At 40.5% G+C, this 27,480-nt stretch overlaps 1 protein-coding gene across 2 annotated transcripts in view; it reads right to left on the reverse strand.

Moving 5' to 3' along the window:
* The window catches only part of LOC105935326 (matrix metalloproteinase-16), a 93,172-nt gene that overhangs the window by 35,507 nt on the left and 30,185 nt on the right, over positions 1-27,480 (reverse strand). For both annotated transcript variants that reach the window (XM_012875680.3, XM_012875679.3), the window contains 2 exons: positions 23,548-23,852; positions 998-1,159 (listed from right to left, as the gene is read on the reverse strand). In XM_012875680.3, coding sequence (XP_012731134.2) covers positions 998-1,159; positions 23,548-23,852 — 467 coding nt within the window. The remainder of the gene's footprint in view (positions 1-997; positions 1,160-23,547; positions 23,853-27,480) is intronic.

Consider the following 27,480-nt stretch of genomic DNA (forward strand, 5'->3'; position numbering starts at 1 on the left):
CAAACACGTTAGTAGGACATGATAATATTTAATAAAAACCAGAGTGAGCTACTGACATATAAACTAAAAAAGTCAAATAACATGGCTATGCACCTTTTAAACATGAACAGGATAATTCTACATGACATAGAAACACTGTAAATTTTATTCAGCTTGTGAAAACACCAAGAACATTTTTTTTTTAACACTTTAGAGTTAGACAAGCATACAAACCTGAAAATATAGACTTGTCAAACCTGGATTGAATTACTATACACTGGTTAATAATGCTTTTATGAAACAAAAAAAAGTGAATTATTAGTTTTAATTGCTGTCCCGTCTCATTCTTGGAACCCAGTAATGTGTGTCGTCTGGTTTCGTGAGCTACAAGTAATCGCTACACTCCCAGCCAGAGTGCAGAAGAGGCTGCCTGTGAAGAACGAGCATGCCGCCATTTCTGCATTGACTTCATCTGTTCTCCAAAATAGAGTATAAACAGTGTATATTTGGAACCGGATTAAATAACAGCGGACAAATCTAATATTCTAAGAACTGTGTCTCTGTAAGCTCTGGCCTCAGAATATATGGATTTTGGTACCATCTGGATACCCAACATCCAGACAATGGAATAAACAAGAGTTGATAAAGATGAGTCCGCGCATTCATGCATTTCTTCCAAACATACCAAGTAGTTTAAAGTAAAATGTATACTTATCATGTCAGCCTTTGTGGATTAACGTTGCAGACAAGTATGAAACAAAGGGTTATTTAACAAGATTTACAACATTGTGTTAAAAGTCTCTCAAGCTTAAAGGGTTTGAGAGAATTTATGTAGTCAGTATGCTGCTGGCTCCCTTGTACATTATCTGCATCACACCAAGTCCTTCAATTCAACGTGTCATTACACACCTACCCCCACTTTATTCTTATCGACATGAAGCTACAGTTTCAAATTCTGTTGTGACCCTGCTTGGTGTCCTTTTAGATTCATAATTAAGCCAGAGGTAGGAACCCTTACCGTAAATCTTCTGGATTCCCATCAGGTCATCCATGGGCAACTTGAAGTTGTCTGTGTCCATGTACTGGTAGAATGGAGCCATGATGGCTGTGGGATCGTTGGAGTGCTCCAGGCCCAGTGCATGGCCGAGCTCGTGGACAGCTACCAGGAACAAGTCGTTACCTGGGAAGAGAAAACAAGAGGTGGCAGTGAGCGGAAAGATGGAGAGGCTCCGTGTTCAGTGTTGCTTTTGCTGCGGCTGGCTAGTGAACTGTGCTTTGTAGCATCTTATGTCCCTCACCAGCAAACGGAGATGAATAAAAATCTTTGCCAGCCTTAAGGGTTGTTGTTTTTTTGTTTTTTTTTGTCACCTTGCAGCTGGTCAGGTTGCACCTGTTCTGGTTGGCAACGCTGGAGTAGGTGGAGGAAATACAGCCAACTTTCCCAAGTGCTGTACTGACTAATGGGGGGGGGGGGAAAAGATGCTATAACAGGAATAGTTTCTGGTGTTTCACATTTAGAAAGTAAAGTAGTCTCTGTATGGCTCTAAAGTGAGCGAGGGCAGATGGTGTACTTTCAGTGCAGAGAAATCCTAAGCTTTTATATATGGACACATACACAACCTCCCCTTTACTAGGCACAGAAAACGCTTTTCTCCACCATTAGCCTTAAACAGAGGTGACCTTTTGAGACAGAGGAAGTGTATTCTAATGGGATTTAATATGACAGAAATTTGTCAGTTTTTCAAGTATTCAAAGGTTTTATAATGTGATATCCACCTCAATTTGGCCCCAATTTACTCTAATACCATCAAATAAAAGGGACTTGCCTTTTGAAGTCACATATTTAACTAATCAGCTAATAAATATAATAGCTGAACGAGATTTTTTTCTAGGTGCGTCATAGTATTTGTTTCTCAAAATCTTAAGCAAAAACTTGTTTCTTGTTCTCATCTTGCATCTAACGTTCTGAATGAGACTCGATAGTCAAATGTATTAATGTGATTTGGTGTTTGAACATTTAAATTTTGTCCCTTCAGTGCTTTCCCGGCTCCTACCTTGCCTCTGTTTTACCCATCTCTCTCTGTCTCATCACACTCAACGGGGATGGAAAAGAGCATCACTTATTTATGGCAATTCCTAGTAAAGCGAGGCACTTATCGGCTGCAAATCTGTCACATGAATAACCCATCGGTGGACGGACCCGCGGATTCAGATCACTTCCAAGCAGGTAGAGAATTTACGGACCGAGCCGCCAGCAAATGCAAATGGTTTTAATTGGGACACTCTGAGTGATACTTGACTCCATAAATGTCAGCGAGTCTTTACAGGCCTGATGGGAAGTCCTCTGCAGCCAAGAAGTCCCTCAGACGACAATAGAAAATTTACACAAGCCTGCAATAGCGGACAAGCATCTGGAGACACGTTTTATATCAAACAAAGAGAGGCGGAGACTTTTTAATATCTGTGGAAGCCGGAGAGTAAAAGTGTTCGAGGAAGTTTTAAAACATCAAGACGTCTGTCTCACCAAGCGACTGAAATTCATCGCTGGCGCACTGCGACAGGAGGACTGGCTCATTTAATCACGAGTGACCATAATGCACAACAGTTGTCCGACATATATCAGCCTCAGGAAATTGACAGGCAGATAAAAATCGGCTCATAGTGGGACAAAAAGTAAAACATTAAGGAGGAGATTTAGTGAAGTGACCAAAAGAGCTGTGTGTAAATCTGCCGTCTTATCTGATGGAGTGGATTTATTTTGCAGATGAAAAGCATTTTGTCCTCCACACCCTTTGGGTTAACGAAGGGTCTTACTTGTAATTTAATGAAGGTTACAGACAGGAACTATAGGTTATAGAAAGTGACATCTTTTAAATTTATTATCACACCAGGGAACAGGTCAGTTTCAGGTAGAAAAAAAGTACAGCCATGGTTTTTTAACATATAAGGACACTGCTTTATACCGTTCCAGAGGTAGAGGGAGTTTTTGTTGTTCTTTTTTTATTCAGTTGTAGGAGCATAGAGCCCCCCCCCCCCCCCCCCCCCACACACACACACACACCCTTTGCTGAAATATTTCAGCTTGTTAAAAACAGAGACTGTCTTGGGTTTTATCTTAAAGGGCCACCACTCGTTTCTCATATTAAGCAAACTCTAGTTTGAAAGAAATTATTGCAACAAACTATGAGTCAGAATGTCTGTAATGTGAACAGCCCAATGTAGGCTTGCTAATCCTGCTAATTGACGATTTAACATCAGCCTGCCAGGCACTTAAACTAACATTAAAACAAGCAGAATGGAAGAGGAAAAAGCAATATCTTGCACATTTACTGTGGAACAGGGCTGCACGACATCAGAAAAAAATAAAATTGGATATTACTGTTGTCAAGGCTGATGTCTACAAACCCACAGGTCTCTTCTTTCTTTACCATCACCCGCAACATCCCCACCACTCTCCTTGAGGTTTGCACAAACAACATCTTTGTGTAAATACACTGTTAATTTACCTGGAGGTCAGGTTACAATACGAATCTCGTAGGGCCTAGGCCAATCGAAAACGTAACAACTATCAATATAAATAGCTGAAAAAGCCATGAATAAGAACTTTCTTGATTTTTTTTTTTTTTTTTTTTTCCCTTTTAAAAAAAAAATGCAGTTCAAATACATGCCAGCACCGTGAAGTCTGACTCTACACTTGCTCGGGTCACATTAGTGTCCCAAAAAGATTGATGGGCTGCCTCTGTCGTCTTCCATCTCAGTCTCCAGTCAGCCTCCATGTCTCGTGGGTCAGCTTTGAGGTCAGCTTTGTCACTTTGTTTCAGCCGCTTATGTAGCTCACAGTGCAGACAGGATGTCACATCGACCCCCTCGGGGCTATAAGTACAACTAATTATTGACTGACGGCTTTACTACATGGACACAAAGAGCACAGAAGGTTGGGTGGAAGATGAGGGGGATGAAGGAAGATGAAAGGCAACAAAGAGCAAGGGGAGTCTGAGCAAGAGGGATGAAAAAAAAAAAGGGAGAGAAAGTTTGGGGCGAAGAAGCCAATGACTGAGAGAGGATTGTGGAGCAGATGAACTAAGAGATAAAAGTGGTGGGGTAAACTAAGGAGAAAGGGCGTAAGGAGTGATAGCTATGTGAGGAAAAGTTGGTAAAAAAAAAAAAAAAAAAACTTAAACTGGGAAGACGAAAATGATAAGGCTCGGCTCGATTTATCTTATACGAGGTTCCCGTGTTGGCGCGATCACAGAAGATGGAGATGATGAATTATACAACTCTAACCTCTGACCGGTGCATTTATAACATCGCCCGCCTGTCAGGGAGCCCGAACACAAACGTAAAGCGGAAAATAGAGACTACATAAACAATGCATGACATGAAATACGCCGCAAAGCTACTCGTGGGCTTGTGCGGCGACACCGCTCGACAACATTTTATTTTCCTCTCATTGTCGTTCAGAAGCCAGAGCGCTTATCGCGCGGTGATTCATCATCCCCCCCATATCTGCTGGTTTAGCATAAAATTAACCTCTATTTAAAGCTCAAAAGCTATTTTTGAAGAGAGAAATTGGTGAAACATCACCTCTGGGTAAATTATTATTATGGAGCTTATTTTATTTATTTTTTTTTGTTACATAAAGCGGGCAATGATCACAGTGGCAGCCCGAGGCAGCCGCAGTCTTGCAGAGACTCGGCTCAGGATAGGTCAAGGTTGCTGCTAATGAGATAGTGTGGCTGAGAAGAAAGGAGAGAAAGAAAAAAAAAGAGATAAAGAGGGGGAAGATGGAGTAGAAGAGGAAAGGAGGCTGGAGATTTATGATCACATGTACCTCGCTCTTGCCTTTCCCCACTGGGCTCGCAGCAAAGTAAACAGGACTTTTGACTAGAAACCCGAACCCTCTAGCTGGCTCTTCTCCATTATTTACCAGCGCCCAGCGCGTGCTGTTGCTGCCGCCGCACACTGTCAGCTGGTTTGAGGGGCGCGCCTGACATGACAAGGCTGGATATGAGACATAACCGCACAAATAACAACAAAGGGGGCTCTGGAATCACATGCAGGGGCTCTTGTCTTGATGCTGCTCGGTGGCAGTAATAGCCCGGGCTGTCAGCAGGTGCCTTCAGGAGCCTGTAACACTGCCTGACACTTCGCTGCTTAACTAAGCGGCCCCCTCGGTTCACCTGATACATGACATCTAACAAAAGAGAGAGAGAGATAGAAAAAAAAAAGAGCGTGCCCAGCAGGCTGCATGCCTCTTGCTTCCTCTGAACTTGCTATCCTTCACTTTTGAGCGCTCAATGCCACACCTTTTGTCTTTTTTCGTTCGGCTCGTGTAAGCAAATTTACCAAGCTGCTGAGTTTCCCGAAGACGCCCTCCCCCTGTGGCGTTACCATCATCTTACAGGCCCTAAAACAAAGACATGCAGCTTTTCCCTCTTCTGTCTGTTGTGTAAAGATGGCATCCAGCGGAGATAAACAATATCTAATTCCTCCATGCCTGTTGGAGAAAACCAAGCTTCAGCTGTCAGTCTGTTCATGTTGCCCAAGAGTTAGCAAACATGAGCACTCTCCCTTTGTTCCAGAGGAGCTCAGATGTTTCCCCCATTGTTCAACTCCAACAAGGCCCTCTGGAGCTGATGATGTGCTTTCAGGGAAGGACTTGGAAAAGGCGTGCGGTGTTAAATGATTTACTCAGTGTTTCTGGGAGTTTGGTGAAGTGCTGCACTTGCTGACCTACAACCCTTTACATCTATTGTCATTTCATCGCAAAGCCAGAAGAATGCAAAAAAAAACGTGATGCTGCTTCTCAGGCATCATTCAACAGATAACTGTGAAAAAAAAGGGTTAAAGAGAAAAAAATATATAGGGGCTGGACAAGATTATTGTTAAATATTGTGTTGGTGATATTAGATTCACATTTTCCTTCCTCCTGCTCTTCTCCCATAACGATGCTTCCAAAACTCCATTGACCTTCAGCATCTTCAGTGTCTATAGACAGTGTCAGGCGTGAGCATTTACTGCTGCAACGCTCCATCCAACTGGCCGAATATATTATTAGCAATAATTCCTGACACTTGGAATAGCACTAGTACAGATGTGCAACATGTTGTGCCGTCCTATACCATCGATTTAAAAACAGCACTACAAAGCGAAACATCTTAACTGCACTTCAGAAAACGGTGCAGCGGTCCAGCGCTTCTCCTATGAATTTGGCGGTAATGTTGGCCTGATGACAGACTTTAAGTTCAAGGACAGGTTGGTAGACGCCAATGTCCAGGACTCAATCGCTTTAAATGTTTATGTTGCATCAATGCTGGTGCTTTAAGTGCCGCTCTGACAGACGTTTAGTTTGGTTTTTCCAAGTCTTAGAGGGTGTGAACTTGATGCCGAAGAGAAACCCGGACCGCTGTTCCATCCTACACACAACCCTGGCAGGTGAGTGTGGAGAAACCAACACACGGTGTTGGAAAAGAGACCGTGTGTTGAACTATAGTAAGCGTCTTTTACCATCTATTGCCAGTGGTTTTGGTGACTAAAACCGATTTATTATCCTGGTGGCTATGAAATGTTGTGCTTCTCTTGTTTTTATCTTCTACTTTGTCTTCTTCCCCCTTAGATTAAAACCCCAAATCATGCTATGTATTAGCGTTCCTTTTGGCTTCTGAATGACCAACAGTGTTTTATTACGTTCAAGTATAGTTTATGAGACAACTTTCATTATTTTCATCATTATGGTATAACGTAGCGTACCAAGGCTCAGTTATTTTTGAACTATCGTCAAACATTTGTCTCTCGGTTGTCTCATTTTTTTTTTATACTTATAATAAGAGATAATTGATCAGAATCAGGTCGTGTTCCTACAATCACGCGGGACTGTATCACAGGCCGACAGAGAACTCAATGTGGCAGGAAAAGCAAAAACCCAGAGAAGGCTTCTAACATTGACACTAGGTGTTTGTTCAGGACAGGACGCTGACCCTGAAGCAAGCCGGGATACAGTTTGCCAAGTGAGAGGGATACTCAGATTCCAAAGATGGCGGCCCAAACACTGAACCACACAGGGAAGTCTGTGAGGGGGTGCTGGGCTGTACTGAAAAAGCAGCCAGAGGACCTGAGCCCAGTGGTCCGGTGCCTGGCTCAGAGGGGCCCGGAGGCACACACTCTGCTCGCTGTCCAGCCAGAGCCGTGTGCCTGATGTGACAGAGTGGCCATTGTGAAGGATCCAGCCAAAGTACAACGGTGAAATTCAGCTCCTTTTATTTTCACACACTCCCCGCTTCAAACAAACTCTCACAGGACGGATAAGAAACACGCTCAGTGCCATTCGGTGCATTTTCCCAAATCAACTTTGACCATTACCAGTGTTAACACACGGCGGCTTTCAGCTGTCACCTGCCCCCTAAAAATGTCTAAAAATATCTGGACTAGTATAAAGAAATCAGAATTGGTTTAAGAAAAAAAAGTTCTGTTTCCTATGTTAACATAAGAAAACGGTGCACTGTTTATCTGAATGCATGTTGAGTATGTGAAAAAAAGCAATCTGTTCCCTTTTCTTCTCTCGCCCGTCGTCCCACTCTGGGTTGTTGACACTGATCGAGCAACACTTGTGCTGCCGAATCTATTACGCTTAATTCTCACAAGCTTGTCAGAGAACAAAACGCCAGCTGATGAGAGACCCATATGCACAAGGGAATAATTACTTATTTACAAAGACTGCTGCACAATGACATCCAATGCATGGAAAGCTGCCGAGGGTCTGAATATTGTCCGTTTATACGCTATCGTGGTAAACAAATGAGAAGAAAAGAGCAACAATATTTCAAGGGAACAGACCGCTTTTACTTTGTCAGATTTGTCTTTGGGGCAGCGCCCAAGACGGACATGAGTGTAGGTTTACCTTGGACCCTTATTCTTTATTAATTCATTGGTCAGGGTAAGTTGATGGATGGTGGGTGCGTGCCTGGTTTCTAGTTACTGCAACACTAAAATGCTGGCATATATGTTCTTGATACACAAAGTATCCATATCAGAATTAATGCCAAATTGTAACATAAAATTAAAAAAATTACAAAAACAATGCTGACTCCTGACTGGAATCTGCTAGATAATCTGCAACGGGAACTAAATATTAGGGTGATGGCAAGGAGGCCGTCCAACCTCACTCATCATCAAAGGTAAATGATTGACACCAGTAGAAGCATGATCAGCAATTCAGGGAAGGGTTTTATTGCTGTACTGCCAATACTGATTTCTCTCTTCATTTTTTGGAAACAGTGTTCGTATTGTTATGTGTCTATTAGGCGTGTCCCGATATTATTTTTTTCCAGACCGATTACAAGTACGAGTACTTCAGTTTAGATACTTGCTGATTCTAAGTACTGATACTTAGTACTTAATAACTAGGTACTAATAGATCACAAATAACTTAACAATATTATTGACCACTAAAAATGACTGATCATCAAGGGTGATGAATTTGGTTAGAGCTTCAGTTATCTTCTCTCGTCTTTCTTTTGGAGGGTTAGCAAACAATGTCTTGGTATATAGCACCACTACCTTGTATAGAGTGATATTTAGTCTTTGAGTCTCAACCAAGGAGGAAATCTAGCAAAAAATTGGTATCGGTTCAGAGTAGTGGGTTGCTTTTACAAGTACGAGTATGAGTACTTGACCGTAGTATTAACAGGAGCTAAAGTTTCTGCAGCAAACAAGTCAGAATTAGGTAAGTTTTATTCAAAAATATGTGCACTCCAAGGCTGTTACTTAGACTAAATATAGGTACATGCAACCACTGCAAAATTTATCGGACTCTCTTTTCTGCGTTCATAAACACACTTAAAATAGCACCAGTCTCTTGAAAGGCTCCTACTTCAGCTGTCACTTTCAGTTTGTTCAATGATGTTAACACATCCAGTGCTTTTAGCACTCCCAGAACAACTGATGTTTTGGATTTTTACAACTATTTCAAATGTTTCAACTAAAAAACATAGCTCCTGTCCATCATAAAGCTTCTTTGCGGGTTAAGTTTTTGTTCCTTCTGTTCAGGTATTGACCTGTTCTCAGCCTCCCCTCGTTCTTTTATCTGATAATGTGGCTATTGCATTGTAGACTTCTTTAGTAATAAAAAGACCCTTCAAACGGTAACAAAATTGTACCATATTTAATCTAAAAGACAGAGGAATGTTTACAGACAGAACTATGTTCTCGTAACAACGCAATGCTACCGATTCCCTGAGAACCTCGTTAGTGGTTAATACCAACCATGTGTCCACCCATTCAGGGCGTTCCCAGTGTGATATCGGCGTTCTATTGGTGGAGAAGATCTGTAATGCAGACGTCCTTGCTGACACATATCACCCATAACATCATTCTGTCCAGTCTGAGTATGTTAGACACTTTGCCTTCAGAGTCCGTTTAGCTGTAATTTCCATGGCAACCAATTTTGCAGTCCAGTCTCTGTAACCTCTTACACTTCTTAAACGTAATCATACATGTTTCCAAGGCTAAATAAAACAGACGTTTTATTCGTACCATCCTAAGAGTTTGCAGAAAGAGTAACTTGGCTGCTTCGAAATAGTGCAAAACAATAAAAAAAGTAGAATAAAAAGTGATACTCAAGAGTGAGAACACGGCATGCTCACATAAAAACACTGAACCTCGACGGGGTTGTTTACACTTTTTGTTAGCTAAGCATAATGCTCATGAGGCTCTGACAGCATCTGACTGACTAGTGGGAGGCCTCTCCGGGTGCCGAAAACGTGCACCTTTGACACTATATGTGTGTGTGTGTGTGTGTGTGTGTGTGTGTGTGTGTGTGTGTGTGTGTGTGTGTGTGCGGGGGCGGAAGAGAGTACCGCCACCCACGTGGAAAGTTGATGCTGCTGCCAGTGGGCGGCCATCTATTTCTAGTGGCGGCCTGGTGGGCGGGAGCGCATGGTGATATTTTTTGCTTTTGTTTCTCCTTACTTCATCTCACTTTCGGCGGGATGAAGTGTGAAAGCGATGATCTAAATCCATTTTGTCTCTCCAAAACCCGGCAGTCAGAAACACGGTTATGCAACTCCTGAACATACACTCGGTCACAATAAACAAGGTGTTAAAAACTCCAACATCCGGCAAATCCAACTGAAAGGATGATGGAAAGGATGCGGATAAAAGAGCATAATCAAAAGCAGCAGGACTTAAAATGGTAATAAAATACAATCAAATTAGCAACTCACTATTCCTAAATTGATTCATTCCCCTGAAATAACACTAGAGAGATCTACGTTAGGTCTGTGTTGTTCAGTCGTACCAGAGATATAAGCCTTTGCACACTGACATACATTCATATAATTAACACATTGTGAATATGCTGTTTTAAATTGCAAATTGTTTCAGATTTTTTTTTTTTATGAAAGCATAACTGTTTCCTACAAATAGAAACCTGTTACATTAAAGAATTTGTTAAACTTTGTTAAATATTCTCTAGAGCTGCTCTGATCAGGACATTTTTGTTTTAAATGATGTTGTGAATACAGAGATACAGTAAAGCTATTTTCATTCATAGCATATCATATTGGCCCATGCCTCGTCCCAAACCTCCATCTGATTTTTATTTAACACCAAAAAAATGCATCAAATTACACCACTTTTGAATATTTCATTATTTTCACCTGCTTATTCAAGCCAATCAAAGGAAATCTAGCTCATTGAAATCTCTGAAAAGCTGAAAATATACCTCTGAGTTACCTGACTGTTGTTTCAAATATATATTCCTATTACTGCGGTGTATCATATCACAATGCTAAATCATGCAATGTCAACTGTCACACACCTTCCTTGGAGATAAACTGCCCTGAATGTAGTTTGTTCTTCCAGTACCCTTGAAACGTATCCGTTCTGCTCTCTGAGCCATTTTGCCTCCCTTGTTCTCCCACAAGCTCTTCTGCTTACAGAAACTAAGCCATCTGTATTTTTTTTTTCCAACTGCCATGCTGGATGTTCTCAAGTCCACACATGTTTTCACTAAAAAGATGTAGATCCATCCTCATAGTAAGAAAGGCATTTCATTCTCTGAGTTCATTTCTCCTGAAAGGTAGAGAAGCGGAGACAAAGCGAAGAAGATTGAGATAAAGATAGAGAGCGAAAGGAATAAGGAAGATTAAAAAACTTTACTGTAGCTGCCGAACGATGAGCCTTTCTGAGCGCCGCAACCTGAACAGAATGAGGGATTTATTGCCTCTGCAAAGGAGGTGATTAAGTTGGATGACTGCTGAACTAAAGGATGCATTTGGGTGAATTCATTCCTTGACTGATCACACCCAGATAAAGATGTAGCATTTTATTTCTTTAACTTTGCCGGAGGAAGGTTTTAAAATATCAGCTCAAACATTATTTGGTGATTTTCCATTAAAAAAGTCCAGAATAAGTCAAGTAATAAGAAAATCCCCCTTTTATACAGATGATCAGGTTATTTTTACTACTGAATTGTCTGAAACGACTTTGAAAAAGAGGTGAAAAATACATAATGGATGATGTGGCTGGGAATTATATCAGTTGAGCAGGTAAAAGTCTGCAAACTTGATTTTCACAGAATTTTAGCAACGATGTGTTGATCAGTAAATATCCAGTTTGCTTTTATCCATGGACATATTTAAACCTTTTACATGCCTTGCACTTTCATCTAATGATATGATTGCAACTTCCTCCCTTCCCTAGGACTTACATTAAAACTGCCCTTAGGTGTTATGTTATTAGCAAATTAGGAAAAAAAAAATTTCCCAAATTTTTCATGTTTTGTCTGGTCCCACAAAAATATTATTGTATTCCATTACCAATGCAAGGTAGAATTTAAAAACATTAAGGCTCGAGACTGAATAACACTCTAAATAGACCGTGACAACCACTTCCAATTGCTAAAATAATACTTAGCTCTATTAGTGCAGAGTTCTGCAAGTATGCTCAAGGCTTAGCAGAAATTGTCGCAATATTTAAAAGATCCAAAGTCAGTCATAAAATGTTGTCTATTTAACATTATCAAGGTATTTCCTCTGCCGTGTCAGCAGAAAAATAAAGTCCCTGATGTGAATTCTGACACCATAAAACCGTAGACAGTCACAAAACACAAGAGGAATGTGACTATTTGGACCAAATTATACCTGAAAAAAAGAACCATTACTTGCTGGAATGGAATGAAAAACCCAAACACCCACTGAACTCATTTGCAGACACATTGGCTAAAAAAAGAAATTGATAAGACAACCGAATGCACAACGACGCACAGGCTGGGTGACCGTAGTCGGACGGCAGACAGACGGACCTCACTGCCCAGACACGGGGCAGTGTCCTAAGGCTTTGTCCAAACAACATACAGACACATTCTTTCCAGCACGTGGAAAAACACTTGCTATGATTCCAACATCTGGACAACAACGCAAGGCTACTCGCTCCTAAGTGTGTTACCACATGCTTTCATTTCAACAAGTCCAAGGCAAATGCAGTCCTGGCACAGATTGCATTTAGTTCTGTTTATTTTGATGATTATACCTTATAGATAATGGAAATCCCAAATCATTTTACTCAGAAATGATGACTATTATAGTACACCAACAAAATGTTTTTTTTTTTTTTTTTTTATAAAGATATGTTATGGCACAAGGCAGAGCCACATTGCTAGATAACTCTTGTCTGTTCACAACAGTGCTGGAGTCGAGCAATCTAATGGAAAGTTGAGTGGAAGGAAGGAGAGTGATCAAAAAAAAGGTGTACAAACGTCCGGAAAGAAATGCCACTTTGAAGCATTGCCCAAATAAAAAATTTGGGACTGATATAGTAACTTAGGCAGAGGGACAACCAGACAAATATCGATTGCATACTGTCAGTAAGCAGCTGACATTCCTTTACAAACAGCCATCTTTTGATACTTAGCTTGCTGGGTAACTGAACGGTGGGTCTTTATTAGCTGTAAGCCATAATGATGAAAATCAACAGAAATAAACCTCTGATTTGATTCATCTTAGTGAGAATCTATAGTATATGGATGTGGCGTGTCAAATTAAATTACTGAAACAAAAGACGTTTCCAGTAAAGCAACTTATTTAAATGCATCTGTGAATGTCATGTGACCAATCAAATGTACGGAGAGAGAGAGAAGTTTCCTAGATGTTTTACCAGATAAATCTGGTTAAGGAATCATTTAGATATCTAGACTGAATATGTTTTTTTATTTTAATAGTTTTAAAATGGTGGAGGTGCATCACATGTAATATCATCTAAAGGCACCAAACTCAAGGAGAAGATGCAAAGCAAGGAGGAGTGAGCAATAACAGAAAAACAGAAACAGGAAGGAAAAGACAGAGTGCACTGCTGCCTCCTCATCGCTCAGTAGGAGAAGCAAACTAAAAATAAACCTGCAAGGACACCATATGCTCCTCTATTTCTCAACAACTCTTTATCTTTCCTCTCTTGTACTCCACCTACTCTAGCATCTCTCATTTCCTCTCTGTCCCTCTTCGTCGTTTCTTTTTATTTCTTGACTCGACAGCTCCACGGAGCATGGAATATCTGCCCCGCTGAGAAGCTGAGAATTGATCTCTTTTCATTGTTGGAGGGTAAAAACATCCAAAATGACAGCTGCTTTGAATGTGCTATCTAGTAACGGGATTGGACATCAATGATAAAACGTTCTGCCAATCGACGTCTGGGGAGACGAGCTTTCTCCTGCGACCATCAATCAATCCGCTGATGGAAGTCGATGCTGCTCCAGCATCCTCACGCTCGGCCAATCCCGAGTCTGTTCTCCAGTGCCCCAGCAACCCAGCTTCTGCTGTCCAATCCTGGCACCTGGAAACATAAATTATTCCTTTCCGTCTTCATATGGTGACTACATGTTTTTCTAACCTCTTTGGTTCCTTTTAGAAGCCAGGGCGAGGACCATAATAAAGCCCTTAAAACTCTTATTTCCTGTGTCCAGACCTCGCTCACATGCCTAGCCGCTACATCGTTTCTTTGAAGGTTGAAGGACCTTCCAGACATTCCAGGCCTTAAAGGATGTCCGTGGGTGAAACTGGCTGTTTGTGTGCCGTCACAATATGCAAGTGATGGTAAAAAGGAAAAGCTTCAGTGAGTCTGAAAGTCCGAATAAAAACCAGCTTATCTATTCCTACACGAGTTGCTTTGATTTTGCAGACAAGCTTACCCAAAGATGACCTTGCGATAAAGCACAGATCAGCGATGGCTTGTTCGCCTCTTCTGACTAGCAGGACAAAAAAATCTATGAAAAGAAAATGCTCGTAAATCGCTCCCCTTTAAAAATGGACTGTGACACATTTGAGATCCCGCAGTAAGACAATCTAATCATCTCGATGTGTAAGTCCAGTCCTTTGTTTCTGCCTTATCCCGAGTCCCCGCTAAATCCCTCCACAATCCGCTTCTTTATGCCCTCCGGCAGTTCTGCCTCGGCATCCCAATTTCATTTATGCCGTCGTGTTTTGAGCAATTATGCTCCATCCTCTTACTCTATTAAATCTCTTCCCCCTATTGTAGCCTATAAGTTTAATCTTCCATTCATCCATCCATCTATTGATCCTTCAAAGCTATTCCACTGTAAGCCTCTAAAAGCAATAGTTGAAGGGTTCTGAAAAGCTTCAGGAGCTGCGGGTCATTTTTGCTGAATGTGTGAATGCAAATAAGAATGTGAAGTTGCATTTTGTTTGCTGTCATAGAATTTATCCCTGCATGACATGACACACATTTTAGTACACCTAAAGTGATAAAAAAAGCACTACATAGATGTTCCTCCATGATTAAAAAAAACATGCATTTTAAGACTGGTTTATATTTATTAAATAAAATAACAAAGAGACACATTTTTGATGAGAATAAATGTTAGAACCAGACTGATTAGGCAATCAACAAATCTTGCACTAAAACAATAGAGTCATGATTTCCTGATCACTTTAGGCTAAAAGAGTTCCCTCGAGTGGTTAAATAAGTATTAGCTAAATTAAAGAAGCTCAACCTGTCGAGGCACTTCTTGCTTGAGGGGATTACATTTTCATCAGTGCAGACAAAGCGTCTGCATATGGTGATGATGTGGTGTGAAGTATGTACACTTATGGGATTTCTAAGGTGTCATAAGGGATATTCTAACACAAAATAGCCAGTGGCAGCATTAGCAAGATGATGACTGAATTGCAATTCTTGCAGTATGACTAAAAAGGCTATACTAAAGCCTTCAGGCCATAAGTATGGCAAAGTTTACTGAAAATAATGAATTTAAACCTTATTTTCAGACTTCAAACTCATAAGTCAGGGTTCAATGTGAATATATCAATATGAATATTAATTTGGGTTGCTGAGGTTCAGCTGAGTTCCTTTCCAGTACATATTGCTGGGAATTAACTCCATGTACATGTGTTTGTTTTCCTTTCCTTCATAGAACTCCAGTGCTTATAACCATCAGGAGGTCACAGAAAATGTACGCTCATACTAGTCTAATTCTGCTGGTGATTTCCAGCTGTTAAAATGGATCGGTTCCTCTCCACTGCAGAACCGGATTCAAGTATTAGTATCTGATGATATGATTAGACTGTATTGAAATTAACTGGATTGATTTGGATTTGGAATGGATTGGATTGAATTGCATATCATTTGATATAATGTGGACCTGTTTGCCATTTTACATTCCTTTATATAATATCTGTTATAATATCTGATTTGGTGCTGCATAAACTGAAATGAATTGGGTTCAATCGCTTCAGTGGAAAAATACTCAATAAAATGTGCTGAAAAATAAAAAATAAAAATAAAAGACTATCAAGCCTAAAATAGACTTTTTATATTGTGACGTTATTGGTGTCAACCTTTTTATAGCAGCACTAGAAACACATTTCCTTCTTTCATTCATGTGTATAATGCTTGTTATTTATAAACTGATTAAAACTACAATGATAAACATGATTCTGGTGTAATGACAGATGCTAACAGCAAATCTCTAATTCAGTACTGCCTTATTCATTCACTGTACGCATTGGTCATACAAAGCCCCTTCTGACAGCAAGCTCATACCAAAACTTAATTCACTATTTGTAGTAAGCAAGCAGAAAGAGGCAGAACGGAGAGGATGAAGCACTTGGACTCCATCATTCAACTCTCCAATCCTTTGTTTAAAGACTCTTCACCAGCATATGAAGGCTTCTGAAGCTGCTGTTTGCAATGGGTGATGTGATCATGGAGTCTGCTGTCAGCTATAACCCCCCCCCCCCACCCCAAAACCGCTCCCACGCACACGCACCCCCCACCCCCACCCCTCACAATCACACACACACAGCACAGATCAGAGCAATTGACGTTAAGCAGAGAAGAAAGCACATGGAGCTGACTGAAAGAGTTTTTAGATCTTTTCTCAATCCTCACACATATAATGCCACTGTTGCTGTTAAAAAAAAAAATAGCAAATGGTCCTTTAAATCTAATAAGATGTTATTAGCAGACGCAGCTGATGAATTGCTGGAAGTAGAGTCTTGACAGATGCTCAGCAGCAGCTATGTTATGTTTACATGCATCAAAAGACTACAGCTGGTACTCATTATTAATTAATCCCTCGAACATTTTCTCATTTAATCATTTCGCTGTAAAATAACCCAAAATATTTAATTTAGAATTACATAAAGCTCAGGAAAGAAAATGCATAGAAATGCTTTTTTTTTCTTGATCACAAGGCTTTTCTGCCCTTGCCTTTTTTTAGTGCCTTTATCCTCTGCATTTGTAGTAGGCAGTTCCTGTGCTTGGCATATCCAAGTCTCTGAGAATGCCATTAGTTAATCCTAATAACTACACACATCATCCTGTTCCGTGTGCTAAAAATCCCCTTTGCATGTTACTTTGGTTTAATCCTCTATCCTCAAAATGCCTCAGCATGTGGGAAGGTGCAGAGAAAACAGTGCTCAGATTTTTTTTTTTTTTTAACCCTTGTGTGTGTGCTCCATTTGCCCGTCACTTTGCTGCTCTGACACCTTAATTTCCCCCACTTTAGAACAATAAAGGTTATTTTTATTCTATCTGCGTGTGCACGGGGACAGGTGCTTCTTCAGAACGTGCTTGCATTTGTTTGTCTCCATGCAGACAGGAAATAATCCTCCAGCGTGCACCGGTGACGTCAGCATCAACAGCAACAGCATCTACGGTGCTGCGTTGGCAACGCACATCATGCCGACTGATCCTTCTTGACAACAGCATACGTGGGATTAGGAAAGAAAGACAGGAGAAGGCTCGCCGGACAACAACAACTCATCCCCGGTGTGTCTCTGGGGAAAAAAAATAACCAAACAACAACAAAAAAACCGAGGGAAACCGAGACTGAAAGAGAGATGAGGGAGAGACAGACACTCTGTGCTGCTCTGAGCTCAAATTACATCACAGCCAGCTGTTATCTACAGAGCTCTGATACTGACAGAGGGGGATCATAGGGAGCAGATGAAACAGAATTATCCCATCATGCTAAGGTATAAAAAAGCATCTTAGAGCATGAATTGTATATTTTTAGAATAGAAAATATTTACTAATGGGTTTGGTAGAAGTTTTGGATTTTTAACAGGTCAGCTAATTGTAGATGTTATAGAAATGCTGAATGTAGCTTGCCTATCAAGTTTTAAAACATTGCTACCTTAATAAAAGCAATGGGTAACAATATTCCAAAAACAAAACATGTTTATCTTAGTTTTTAAGTTAGGTTAAAGTGTAGGACATGTCTTTCAGTCGACTGGCCTGCAGGGCTCAGCAAAAGATGGGGGAGGGGTGCAGCACTGCATTATTCTAAACCAGCGCTTCTAAACTGTGGCCCAGGGGCTCATGAAATAATTTTGTGTGGCCACAAAGTTGCAGTTTTTGAATGACCCAAACTAGGCATCCAGCAATTGGAGCTGATGCAAATAATCTTTTAAGAAAAGATTATTTGAAAAAAAAAAAAAAAAAAAGTTGGTTGCAACACATGGTATTTTATCTTATTGGCCATGTTTTTTTAGCTTTCATTTCAATGTCATAGTGAATTGGGCCTCACACTTCCTGTGACTGTCCCCAAAAAACAGACTTGGGCACATCCATTCATTGAACATGGCTAAATACAGCGAGGGTTTTTGAAGAATGTTCTTGTCAATGTTCCTAGGAATAAACTAAAAACATTTTGTAGACGGGCAAAATAGAAAACATTTATCCTAACAAAGGGAGGAAATTGTGCACCTTGATTTTATTAAGGCAAACAGTCCAGAACCTTCTTTTGATATACAATAATTGATTTTGTTTCGATATAATATAAAGTTTTTGCTGAAAAGGTCAAAAGAAAAGAGTTTGGAGTGAAATTATACTGTGTTTTGATAGAAAAAAACTAAACTGGTGACACGGTGATGTAGAGCTGTGTGTTGTCTGCATAGTTATGGTAACTGATGTTGTTGTTTTTTTATGATCTGGGCTAGAGGGAGCATGTAGACATTGAATAGGACCCAAGATGGACCCTTGGAGAACCCCATGTGATTTTTGTGGTCTCTGCTGTAAAGTTACCTACTGACAAAAAAGTCCCTGTCCTTTAAGCAGGATTGAACCCAGTCAGCTGCTGTACCAGAAAGGCCGACCCAGTTTTCCAGGCACTCTAATAGAATGGATTGATCAACAGAGTTTATTGCTGTACTGAGGTCCAATAGAACCAGCACTGTGGTTCTTCTACAGTCTGCATTTATATAGATGTCATTAAACACCTTGACAAGGGTAGTCTTTGTACTGTGGTGAGCACGGAAACCTAACTGGAAAGCATGGAAAACATCAAAGCGACTGGTCATTGATAAGAAGGATTTTTCAATGATCTTACTGATACAAGTAAGGTTTGTCCAAACTGTTGTTTTTCAACATTGGTTTGATAATAGCTGTTTTTAGGGCCAGATGGGATACACATGACAGAAAGGACGTGTTTATTGTTTGAGTCAAATCAGATGTAATGAGAGGCAAAACTGTCTTAAAGAGTGCTGTCTTCTAGTTGGATACCGATTTGGTTCTGAACTTGATATGGATGTATAGACTGTCCCTCTAATTTTGTAGATTTTAGTAAGATTTTAGTAGGATCTTTGTGGAATTTCCTAAGTAAGGAAGTTAGGAAATTCATTGCAGGCCCTGGTAGAATGGAGCATGGTCACAAGAGAATTTGTTAACCTGTCAATTGTGACAGGTTAACAAAAGACCCTAGCATTATTAAGGTTTTTGCTGATGAGCTCAGGGAAGAACGATTCCCTGGCATTATTCAGTTCTAAGTTTTATCTATAAAGTCTCTCTTTATGTGAAGCAATGTTAACATTGAGGTTGTTTTTTAAAGGTTTTGAAAGCGTATGGAAAGATAATCAGTAAATATCGGTTATTGACCATTACAGCTATCTTAATATCAGATATTGATATTGGCCCAAATTCTTATATCGGTGCATCGTTATCTAATCACAGATTATGAGTTTCTGAACCGTTTCTTGTCACCGAACAAGTCTTCATTCTCATCAAACCTTGACTTTATAATTTCTAAAACTAGTGAGTAAATTTAGGTTTATATCTTTGCTGCACTGCTTGCCATGGCCAAGCTGATGCAGCAGCTGGCCAACTGGAAGGTGCTTTGATCTCTGGCTTCATGTTAAAGTGTCCTTGGGCATTGAGCCCAGTGTTCTCCTTGATGTGCTCTACAACGTGTGGGTGAATGACAAGAGAAAAAATCTCTATAAACTACTCAATAAAGACAGACATCCTGAATGTACGCGTGTCTGTGTGTAAGTTTGTGTGAACGAGTAAATACGGCTGGAATGTTAAGTGCTTTGATTGCCAGCCCAATCGCTAATTATTACTTCCTCTGTTCAGTTTTCAGTATGCAAATTGAAGAGCTGCTTTTGGTGTGATAATAACATTCTATGATTAGCTTTAATCACAGTTTTTAATGGGGTGCTAGGATGCATTTCTATATAAAGATTTTAGCTGGAATAGTGTTGATGTTTCATTCATAAATTCTAATTAATATCATGCGCTCAGACGCTGCTTAACAATTTGATGTTTGTTGTATTATGAATAATGGGTTGAGTGAAAAAGGCCATCATTCCAGCCCTAAAATATTAAATATTGTTTATTTATCAGCCTCACATTCCTTGTATATTTGAATTTAGGTTTCACAAATCAAAACACAAAAGTAAATAAGACTGTAAATATGCAGTTTTTTTAATAATTAAACAAGCAACACCTAGAGGTGGCACAATGAAAATACCCACCCTGTACCTGGAATACTGCTGCTGTGCCAAGAAAGCAAAAATAAAAAATAAAAAATCCAGCAAGAAAACCTAATATCTGTATCAGATTCTTGGCTCTAAGAATTGTTCAGTCTCAGCATAAAGCACTGTTATAATCAGCGTCTCTATGCAACGCTGGTTATCATGTAGGAAAATGCCTATATGCAACAGTGAACAGTAAGGATACAGCGAGAGCATGTTCACATTTGGAAATGCAGGCCAGGCATAAGAGAACGGCATGCATTATGGGATGTTTTCACAGGAGAGTGGGCTGTAGCAGCAATGTATTAATATTGCATAGGGAAGGCTGGAGGAGAGGTTGACTGCGTGTTTGTCTGAATGCATTGAAAGGAATGAAGGCAGCGAATCTTAGCTCTCAAATGACTGCTGCCTCTCCTTCTTTAAAGACATCAGCAACAGTGATAGCAGTACAATCCAGTATGCATGGCATGTTTATGTTAATGGTTTGGCTGAAATTAGAGGCGACTCCCTTTTTATTTTGAGCAGTACAAGGTTAAAGCTTATGAAACAAAGAAGATTAGAGCAAAACATGCAGGAATCTTCCATTAGATCCTAACAGCCATCAAATTCAAGTTTTCAAAATGGTGCTGTAACGCTATTAAATTCTTATCCATTGCAATTTTTAGCTAACTTATATCATAGTTATATCAGCTTATATATAGTTCAACATCAAAATGTTTTGTCAAAACGAGCAACGGATTGTAAGCACGACTTCTTACTTCTAGATGTAAAATTGTAACAGCTGAATGGAGTATGTTTTCTGCTACTTAGCATATTTGAAGGTGATAGTATATAGTCTCCGTTATTCACCGCAAGACAATGTTCTGTGCTTCAGTAGAAGAGAGTCAGACTTCCCCTGTCTCTTGAACGTGGGTTTGATGTCTCAGGCTTATAAATTGTAGTCAGAACGATTACATTATGCGCTCAATAGCGCCGTTGGTGTCACTAATAGGTCTATTAAGGTGACAAGTCATTGACTCTATCCTCCATTTTCTAACCCAAACAGGTGACAACGTCTTCAAAAGAAGATAAGAAACTCAGCTGCTTTCTATTTAAGAACTTACCAATGCATGATGAAGGTGACTTTGGTTTATATTGAGGAAACATAAATGCTAAATGGCTTGCACTTGTACAGCGCTTTATCAAGCCCGACGACCCTGAAGCGCTTTGCACTACAGTCAGTCATTCACCCATTCACGCACCATCACCAGCAGCAGCAGGCATTTTGGGTGAAGGGTCTTCCCAAGGACACAACCACTGAGACAGTCAGAGCAGGGGATCGAACCGGCAACCTGTCATTTACAGAACAACCTCCCTAACTCGTCACAAAGCTCTTTATACCTGATAACAGGGATGCTAGATAAGGCAAATCACCCCATCACTTCATCTTTCTACCTTTTTTTTTTTACTTTCTTACAGTCTGACTGGACAGACTAGCTTTTGGCACTGACCATATGGTATAAGTATTAAGTTAATTGAAGTAAGGCCCTACTGTAGTTCATTAATTTGCAACATTAATGTGCACAGTTGATACCTGTCAGTATGATCAGTCTACGCAAACGTCTTGAACAAACCTGCCTGTGCTGCTTGCCCACAAAAAAAACGGTCCTGCTTAAAATTCTGTCTTCAACTTCCTCACTTCTAATTTCACCGCCTTGCATTCAAAAGCTCCCCTCTCTTCTATGCTCTCCTCAAATATTTTTACTCCCCGCTATGCCGCTTGTTCAGTCTTCCCTCTCTGTCTGTCTCTCCTGTGAGCTATTCAACCTCCAATATTTGTCTAGAGATACTCTGCCATTGTCTCTCACCATCTCTTAGACTCTCTGTTATCCCTGCTGCTTCCTGCTCGCCAACTCATCGTTTTTTTTTTCTTTTCAACTTCTGTCCCTGTTTCCTTGATTTGATCATGCTTCCCCTCTCTGTAGCCTCTGGACTCTGGGAAAAAATGGCTCCCTTAATATCATTCTGAATGCAAATATATGAATAGAAATCAACCATGTTTTTAAACTCTGAATGAGGTTTAACTGTTCTTTGCTTTAACAATGGCTTTACAGGGTTTCTTTATATCTTGCTTTTTTTCCAACTCTCTACAGGAGTCACATATTTCAGAGGGTGGCCTGACACAATTTGCACATGTTCATGCACACATGCAGAGGTCTGTGGGACTTCAGCTGTAACAAACTCAACTTACTATGTAGAAATGTCCTAAGACCCCGTAAGTAGCTGAAATGCTCTGAGGACAAGCGGTTGGTCAGGGCAGAGGTTTGAGGTCAGTATACAGTGAGATATAATAAGTTTAGCTCAGTAAAGGAAGCACCTCACCAAAGCAGACCACCACAACGTTCAGCAGGCAGGCCTACCAGCTGCAACATCATCAGGCAATATAACAAAGCTTCAAGTCACATGACAGCCATCAGATAACACAAAAAACGTCTTCTGAACAGAGATTCATTTCTCAGGGTTTTCTGTGGCAGATTTACAATATCTGGTTCTTGTAAAGATTTGATCTGCAGAAGCCGATTTCGGAAAACTGATTTCTCTAAAGATGATAAAAGGCAATATGAGATAAGCAATTAAACATACAATTCCTTAACTTTCTTCCCTTGAGTGGTCATTCATTTTTTATGTCAGGAGCAGAGGCAACATCTTGAGTATCTCATATTAGCCGTCAGCACGGTTATAACAGCTATAATAAAACAGCAGTCTCCACACGTTTTCCCTGGAGAATGCACTTCTACTCCTCAACTCCGAGGTTTCCGTGAGGCCCCCCAGGAGACCGAGGTTGAAAGCTCAAAAGGATAAAACACATTCATCCTTCCTGTTATGTGCTGGAAATCTTGTTCTCTGTTGTTCTCTTGCAGCCCGGTTGATCGGAGTCTCAATAACGTTCACTTTTAAATAGCTTCTTATATCAGTGTGCTCTGACTTTACATTAAATAAATCACTGATTGTCAGAATAGCTAACGTTGATTTTATTCTACCAGTGACGCCTTCTAAACCAAAGAGTGCTGTTTTCTCGATCAGGGGTGTTTCCTGTTTGGAAAAGAGTGTGATTTTTTAAAATTTCCAACAAGACGTACTCCAGTCAGGGTCAGTCCAAGTGCAAATTACAATCAGTGGACAATTTCCCGGTGCATTTAATTTTGAAAATGACATGTGCTTCAAAACATTTCGCAACACACAGCCAACATTTTCATTCACCTCCAGGTATTTGACTTAAACGAAATCCAACAGCCTCATACACTCAGAAGTGTGCGGTGCCTACCGTCGTGGTTGGGGTTGCCCAGCGTCCACGGTTCATCGGAGTCGAAGTGCGTGTCGCCTCCAATCCCCGGCCCCGGGAAGTACGCATGGGCAAGGAAGCCCCCCTCTCCATCAAAGGGGGAGCTGTCGCCATGGAAACCCGAAGCAAAGATGATGGTGATGTCTACGTCCTTCTTGGTCCTCTCCAGCTCGCTGTAGGGCACGGCCTCGAAGCGCAGCGGCGTCACGCTCTGCCACACGTCGAAGGCTCGCCGGATGGCGTCGTGGGTCTCATCGGCGCCCACTTTGGGTGTCACGTTCTTTATGCTGCCAAGACATGATGGGAGAAAGCCATTAGTATGGAAATAGTACAATGTTAGAATCATTTTCCCCCTAGGCTCGGAACCTTAAAGACTAGAATGTACCGTAAAGGTCACTTGGTACTGAACACCTCTAACTAAACATGGGCTGGTACTAGAATCAAGGTTTTCAAAAAGTAGATATTTCATGACCCAGTTGTCATCGTTTTACATCTTTTTAATGCGATTCCAGACAAAATGCTAGAGCGACCACCCGGTTCTGTGCACTTCCAGACAGCTGGCTGAAAGAAGGCTCATTCCGTTTTTCCCCCGGATTCAAAAAAAGAGAAAATCCCCAGCAGGGAAAGACAAAAACTAAGAGAAAAATACGTATAACGTCATATAACACTTTTTAATACATACCAGTTTCGGTCCATTCTGCTGGCTTAATGGCTTTAAAGACCGCCCATTACTAAGGGGTGGACCGGTTTCGATTAATTTGCATGTTATCTAAGCCATTACAAGGCTTTTGTTAGGTAAAGGTATAAAGCTTGTTACTCATCATTACTCCAGACTTTTTGAATTGAGAAAGCTTCCTGGAGAGGAAGCGAAACGTCTTCAACTACGGAAAACAAGTCCAGTTGCTTTGTTTTTACTTTTTTTTGGAATGACCATGACCTGGATGACTGACAATCTTCACCAGCAATACATTTGTAAATACCATGATGAACCAGGGTAATTTGCCTCAAGCTTATGATACCTTGAGAATCTCATACCAGCCTGTATGTCAACACTTTAATCATTAGACGACGACTAAAACAGGAGGACGTCGCCGCCCGTCAGCCCGCTGAACTCTAACCTCGTGTCAGGATCCAGAAGAATCTAAAGAAAGTGCCGCTGTTATCCCCGCTTGGTGCTATTTCACGCTTATCCGGCTCGCCAACAGAGAGCTAAATAGAGCGATTTGTGAAAGAACACAGCTGAGCTCTCCCCTGCCGGCTTTGAGTTGCTGCAGGTGTGCTAAGAACGAGACAATTTCCTGCCACTGGAATTTATTTTCTAATTAAGGATTATCAACAGCCCGCTGCCTGCTGAGAGCTCCGGTCTGGTTTGGGCAATCAGGAAAAGTTCTCACCGGTTTATTCGCTGTGAAAATATCCCAGTGTCATGCTCTATTAAATTGTTTTTTTTTTTTTCCCCCTCTCAAGATATATAGATAGGGATAGTTTACATCACAGGCCTGTTTTGTGTACAACACAGCAGCCGTCCATAAGCCCAGAAGCACAGCGGCTATAATAGTGTTCAGCTAAACAGCGCTGCGCCAGATGCCTTCTCCCACCAAGGTCTTCACATTAGAGCTTTTCAAGTTTATTCAAGATCTCGCCGTTTCTTTTTCTTTCTCTTTCCTTCCATCCCACGTGTCTCCTTTATGTACACTCTGCCACCTCCTTGCTTTTGTTCCTTTTTTTTTGTTGCAGCGCTTCACAGCATCTGTGTTTGCCTGTCAAGCTGTCATTTCCCATGATAGGAGTAAATATTATCAGAAAGTCTTTGTCTGCTGCTGGAAGGCACATTTATATACGCTGCATATTTGCACTTTGCGTTAGCTGATGTTTTTTCTATTGGCTCCCTCTTTGAAAAGGGAAACATAACGGCTGATTATTAAACGTAAACAAGAAGATGGTGAATCTGCAGCAGTGTCAACTGGAAATGCCCCAATTGCTACATCCAGATTTTAAAACCCTAAACTTATTTATGATATCTTTATTGTGCTCACTCCCAGGTATCATCGCAACATCAAACTCTTTTTTTAAGTACTGGTGAAGGAAATATCCAGATATAAGGAAGTACATTTTCAGTCCCAAAAATCTGGACTCTATTTGTTTCTGGCCTTTTTACTAACTGGTGAGAAAAATCCCAAATCGAATGTTTTACCTGCAATATGTTAACTTGCAGTTTATGTAAAGTAGCGAACCTTCACTCAGACAGCCAATAATTTGCATATTTAACGATCACATATTAGACAGCACGTAAATAGGAATTTCCCTCTGTGTAAAAACTTAAATGGGATGTTTTACATGTATAACTGTTAAAAAAATGTATATGCCTCTAAGACTTTAAAATAGGGTTTATCATGGTCAGACAATAGGGGTGCAGGGGTGCAGAGCGAAAACAGATAGTAATGATGGCATTAATTCAAGGTTTCTGATACAAGGCAGAAACAATGCAGAGGCTGGAATCAGCCTGGACCAACGATCAACCGACTGGAAACACAGAAGCGTGGCCTTTTCCTGTTCACTGAATGGAAGTAATAAGGCACTATATATATATATATATATATATATATATATATATATATATATATATATATATATATATATATATATATATATATATATATATATATATAATACATGTAGGTACATCTATGGCAGATGTACATAAATTTAACATATCAGAGTATTTCTCTTGGCAGTTTAATCTTTACAGTGACTCATGACTCAAGTAATCATGAAAATGCTCATATGTCATTTATAAATGGACTCTTATGAAACATGAGACACCTGGGATCAAACCAATATGAGTCTGAGGGACCTTTCCTTTTAGAACACTATGTCAAAGCAGGTACACAATGTTCCCCTGTCAGACAGAAATTGGTGCACAGCTGGTATGAAACTTTCTGTGAAGGACAACTCCATTTCATACCTAAAATTGTTGGATAGGAAAAGACCCAAAACCTGTAAACGCGCAAACTTGCCACTGCCATGAAAAACATCTTCAATTTCAGAATCCCCTTCTTGCTCTGGTTGCAGTGAGAGCAAATCATCTCCCCCTGATTGAGACCACACGGGGAGTCAGAGCAAACGTCCGCCTTGTCTTGTAGTGGAGGTTTTCACAGAAAATAGAAATGCAAGTGGGATAAGCAGATGAAGTACTCTTCAAACCAGCAGCACCTGACCGTGAACGATGTGGAAAAAAGGGACAAATGAGTTTCCTGAGATGAGAAGGAAGAAAGGTTTTTGACAACCTCTGGTGCTCTCCATAAACACATGACCCTGTCATGCTCTGTTTAAGAGCCCTTAACAACAACTGCAGCCCCTTGAGGATTAAAAAAAAAACAACCTGATTTTATTTGAGTCTGTGATCCAACTCGCCGCATGCGTGTCCTCTTTTAAAGGCAAGGTGGATAAAGAGAAGGACAAATGAGAAGATTCCCAGGCTGTGTGGAAGCCCATAAAGGGTATTAAAACGCCACGTTGTGAAGTGATGATGCTTCCGGATGCAACTCTTGGGCTGTAATAGCACCTGCACACAGGGAGAACAGTGGGGAGGCCAAAGCTAATTAGTGCCTCCACACTGAGAGGACTGGATGTGTCTACATAGAAACTAGCACACACCTGGGGCGATCATGCATTTGTTATGCTTTCCAAATGCCAGCAATGTAATTTAAGATTATTTTAAGCCTAAGAGTCTGAAACAGCAAGACAGAAGTTTTAAGAGAGGAATTTTATGAAGGAAAATTGCTACCATGCAACCATCAACATGGGGAGTATCTTAACAGGGTCTAATATTTCTCTAAATTCCTGCGTTGGTTCAGTTTCTGAGGAGCCTCTTAGGAAACTTTGCATTAAATCCAGTGACAGATCATTTAGAAA

The sequence above is a fragment of the Fundulus heteroclitus genome, chromosome 21 (assembly GCF_011125445.2).
Source record: "Fundulus heteroclitus isolate FHET01 chromosome 21, MU-UCD_Fhet_4.1, whole genome shotgun sequence".
In the NCBI taxonomy this organism is placed as follows: domain Eukaryota; kingdom Metazoa; phylum Chordata; class Actinopteri; order Cyprinodontiformes; family Fundulidae; genus Fundulus; species Fundulus heteroclitus.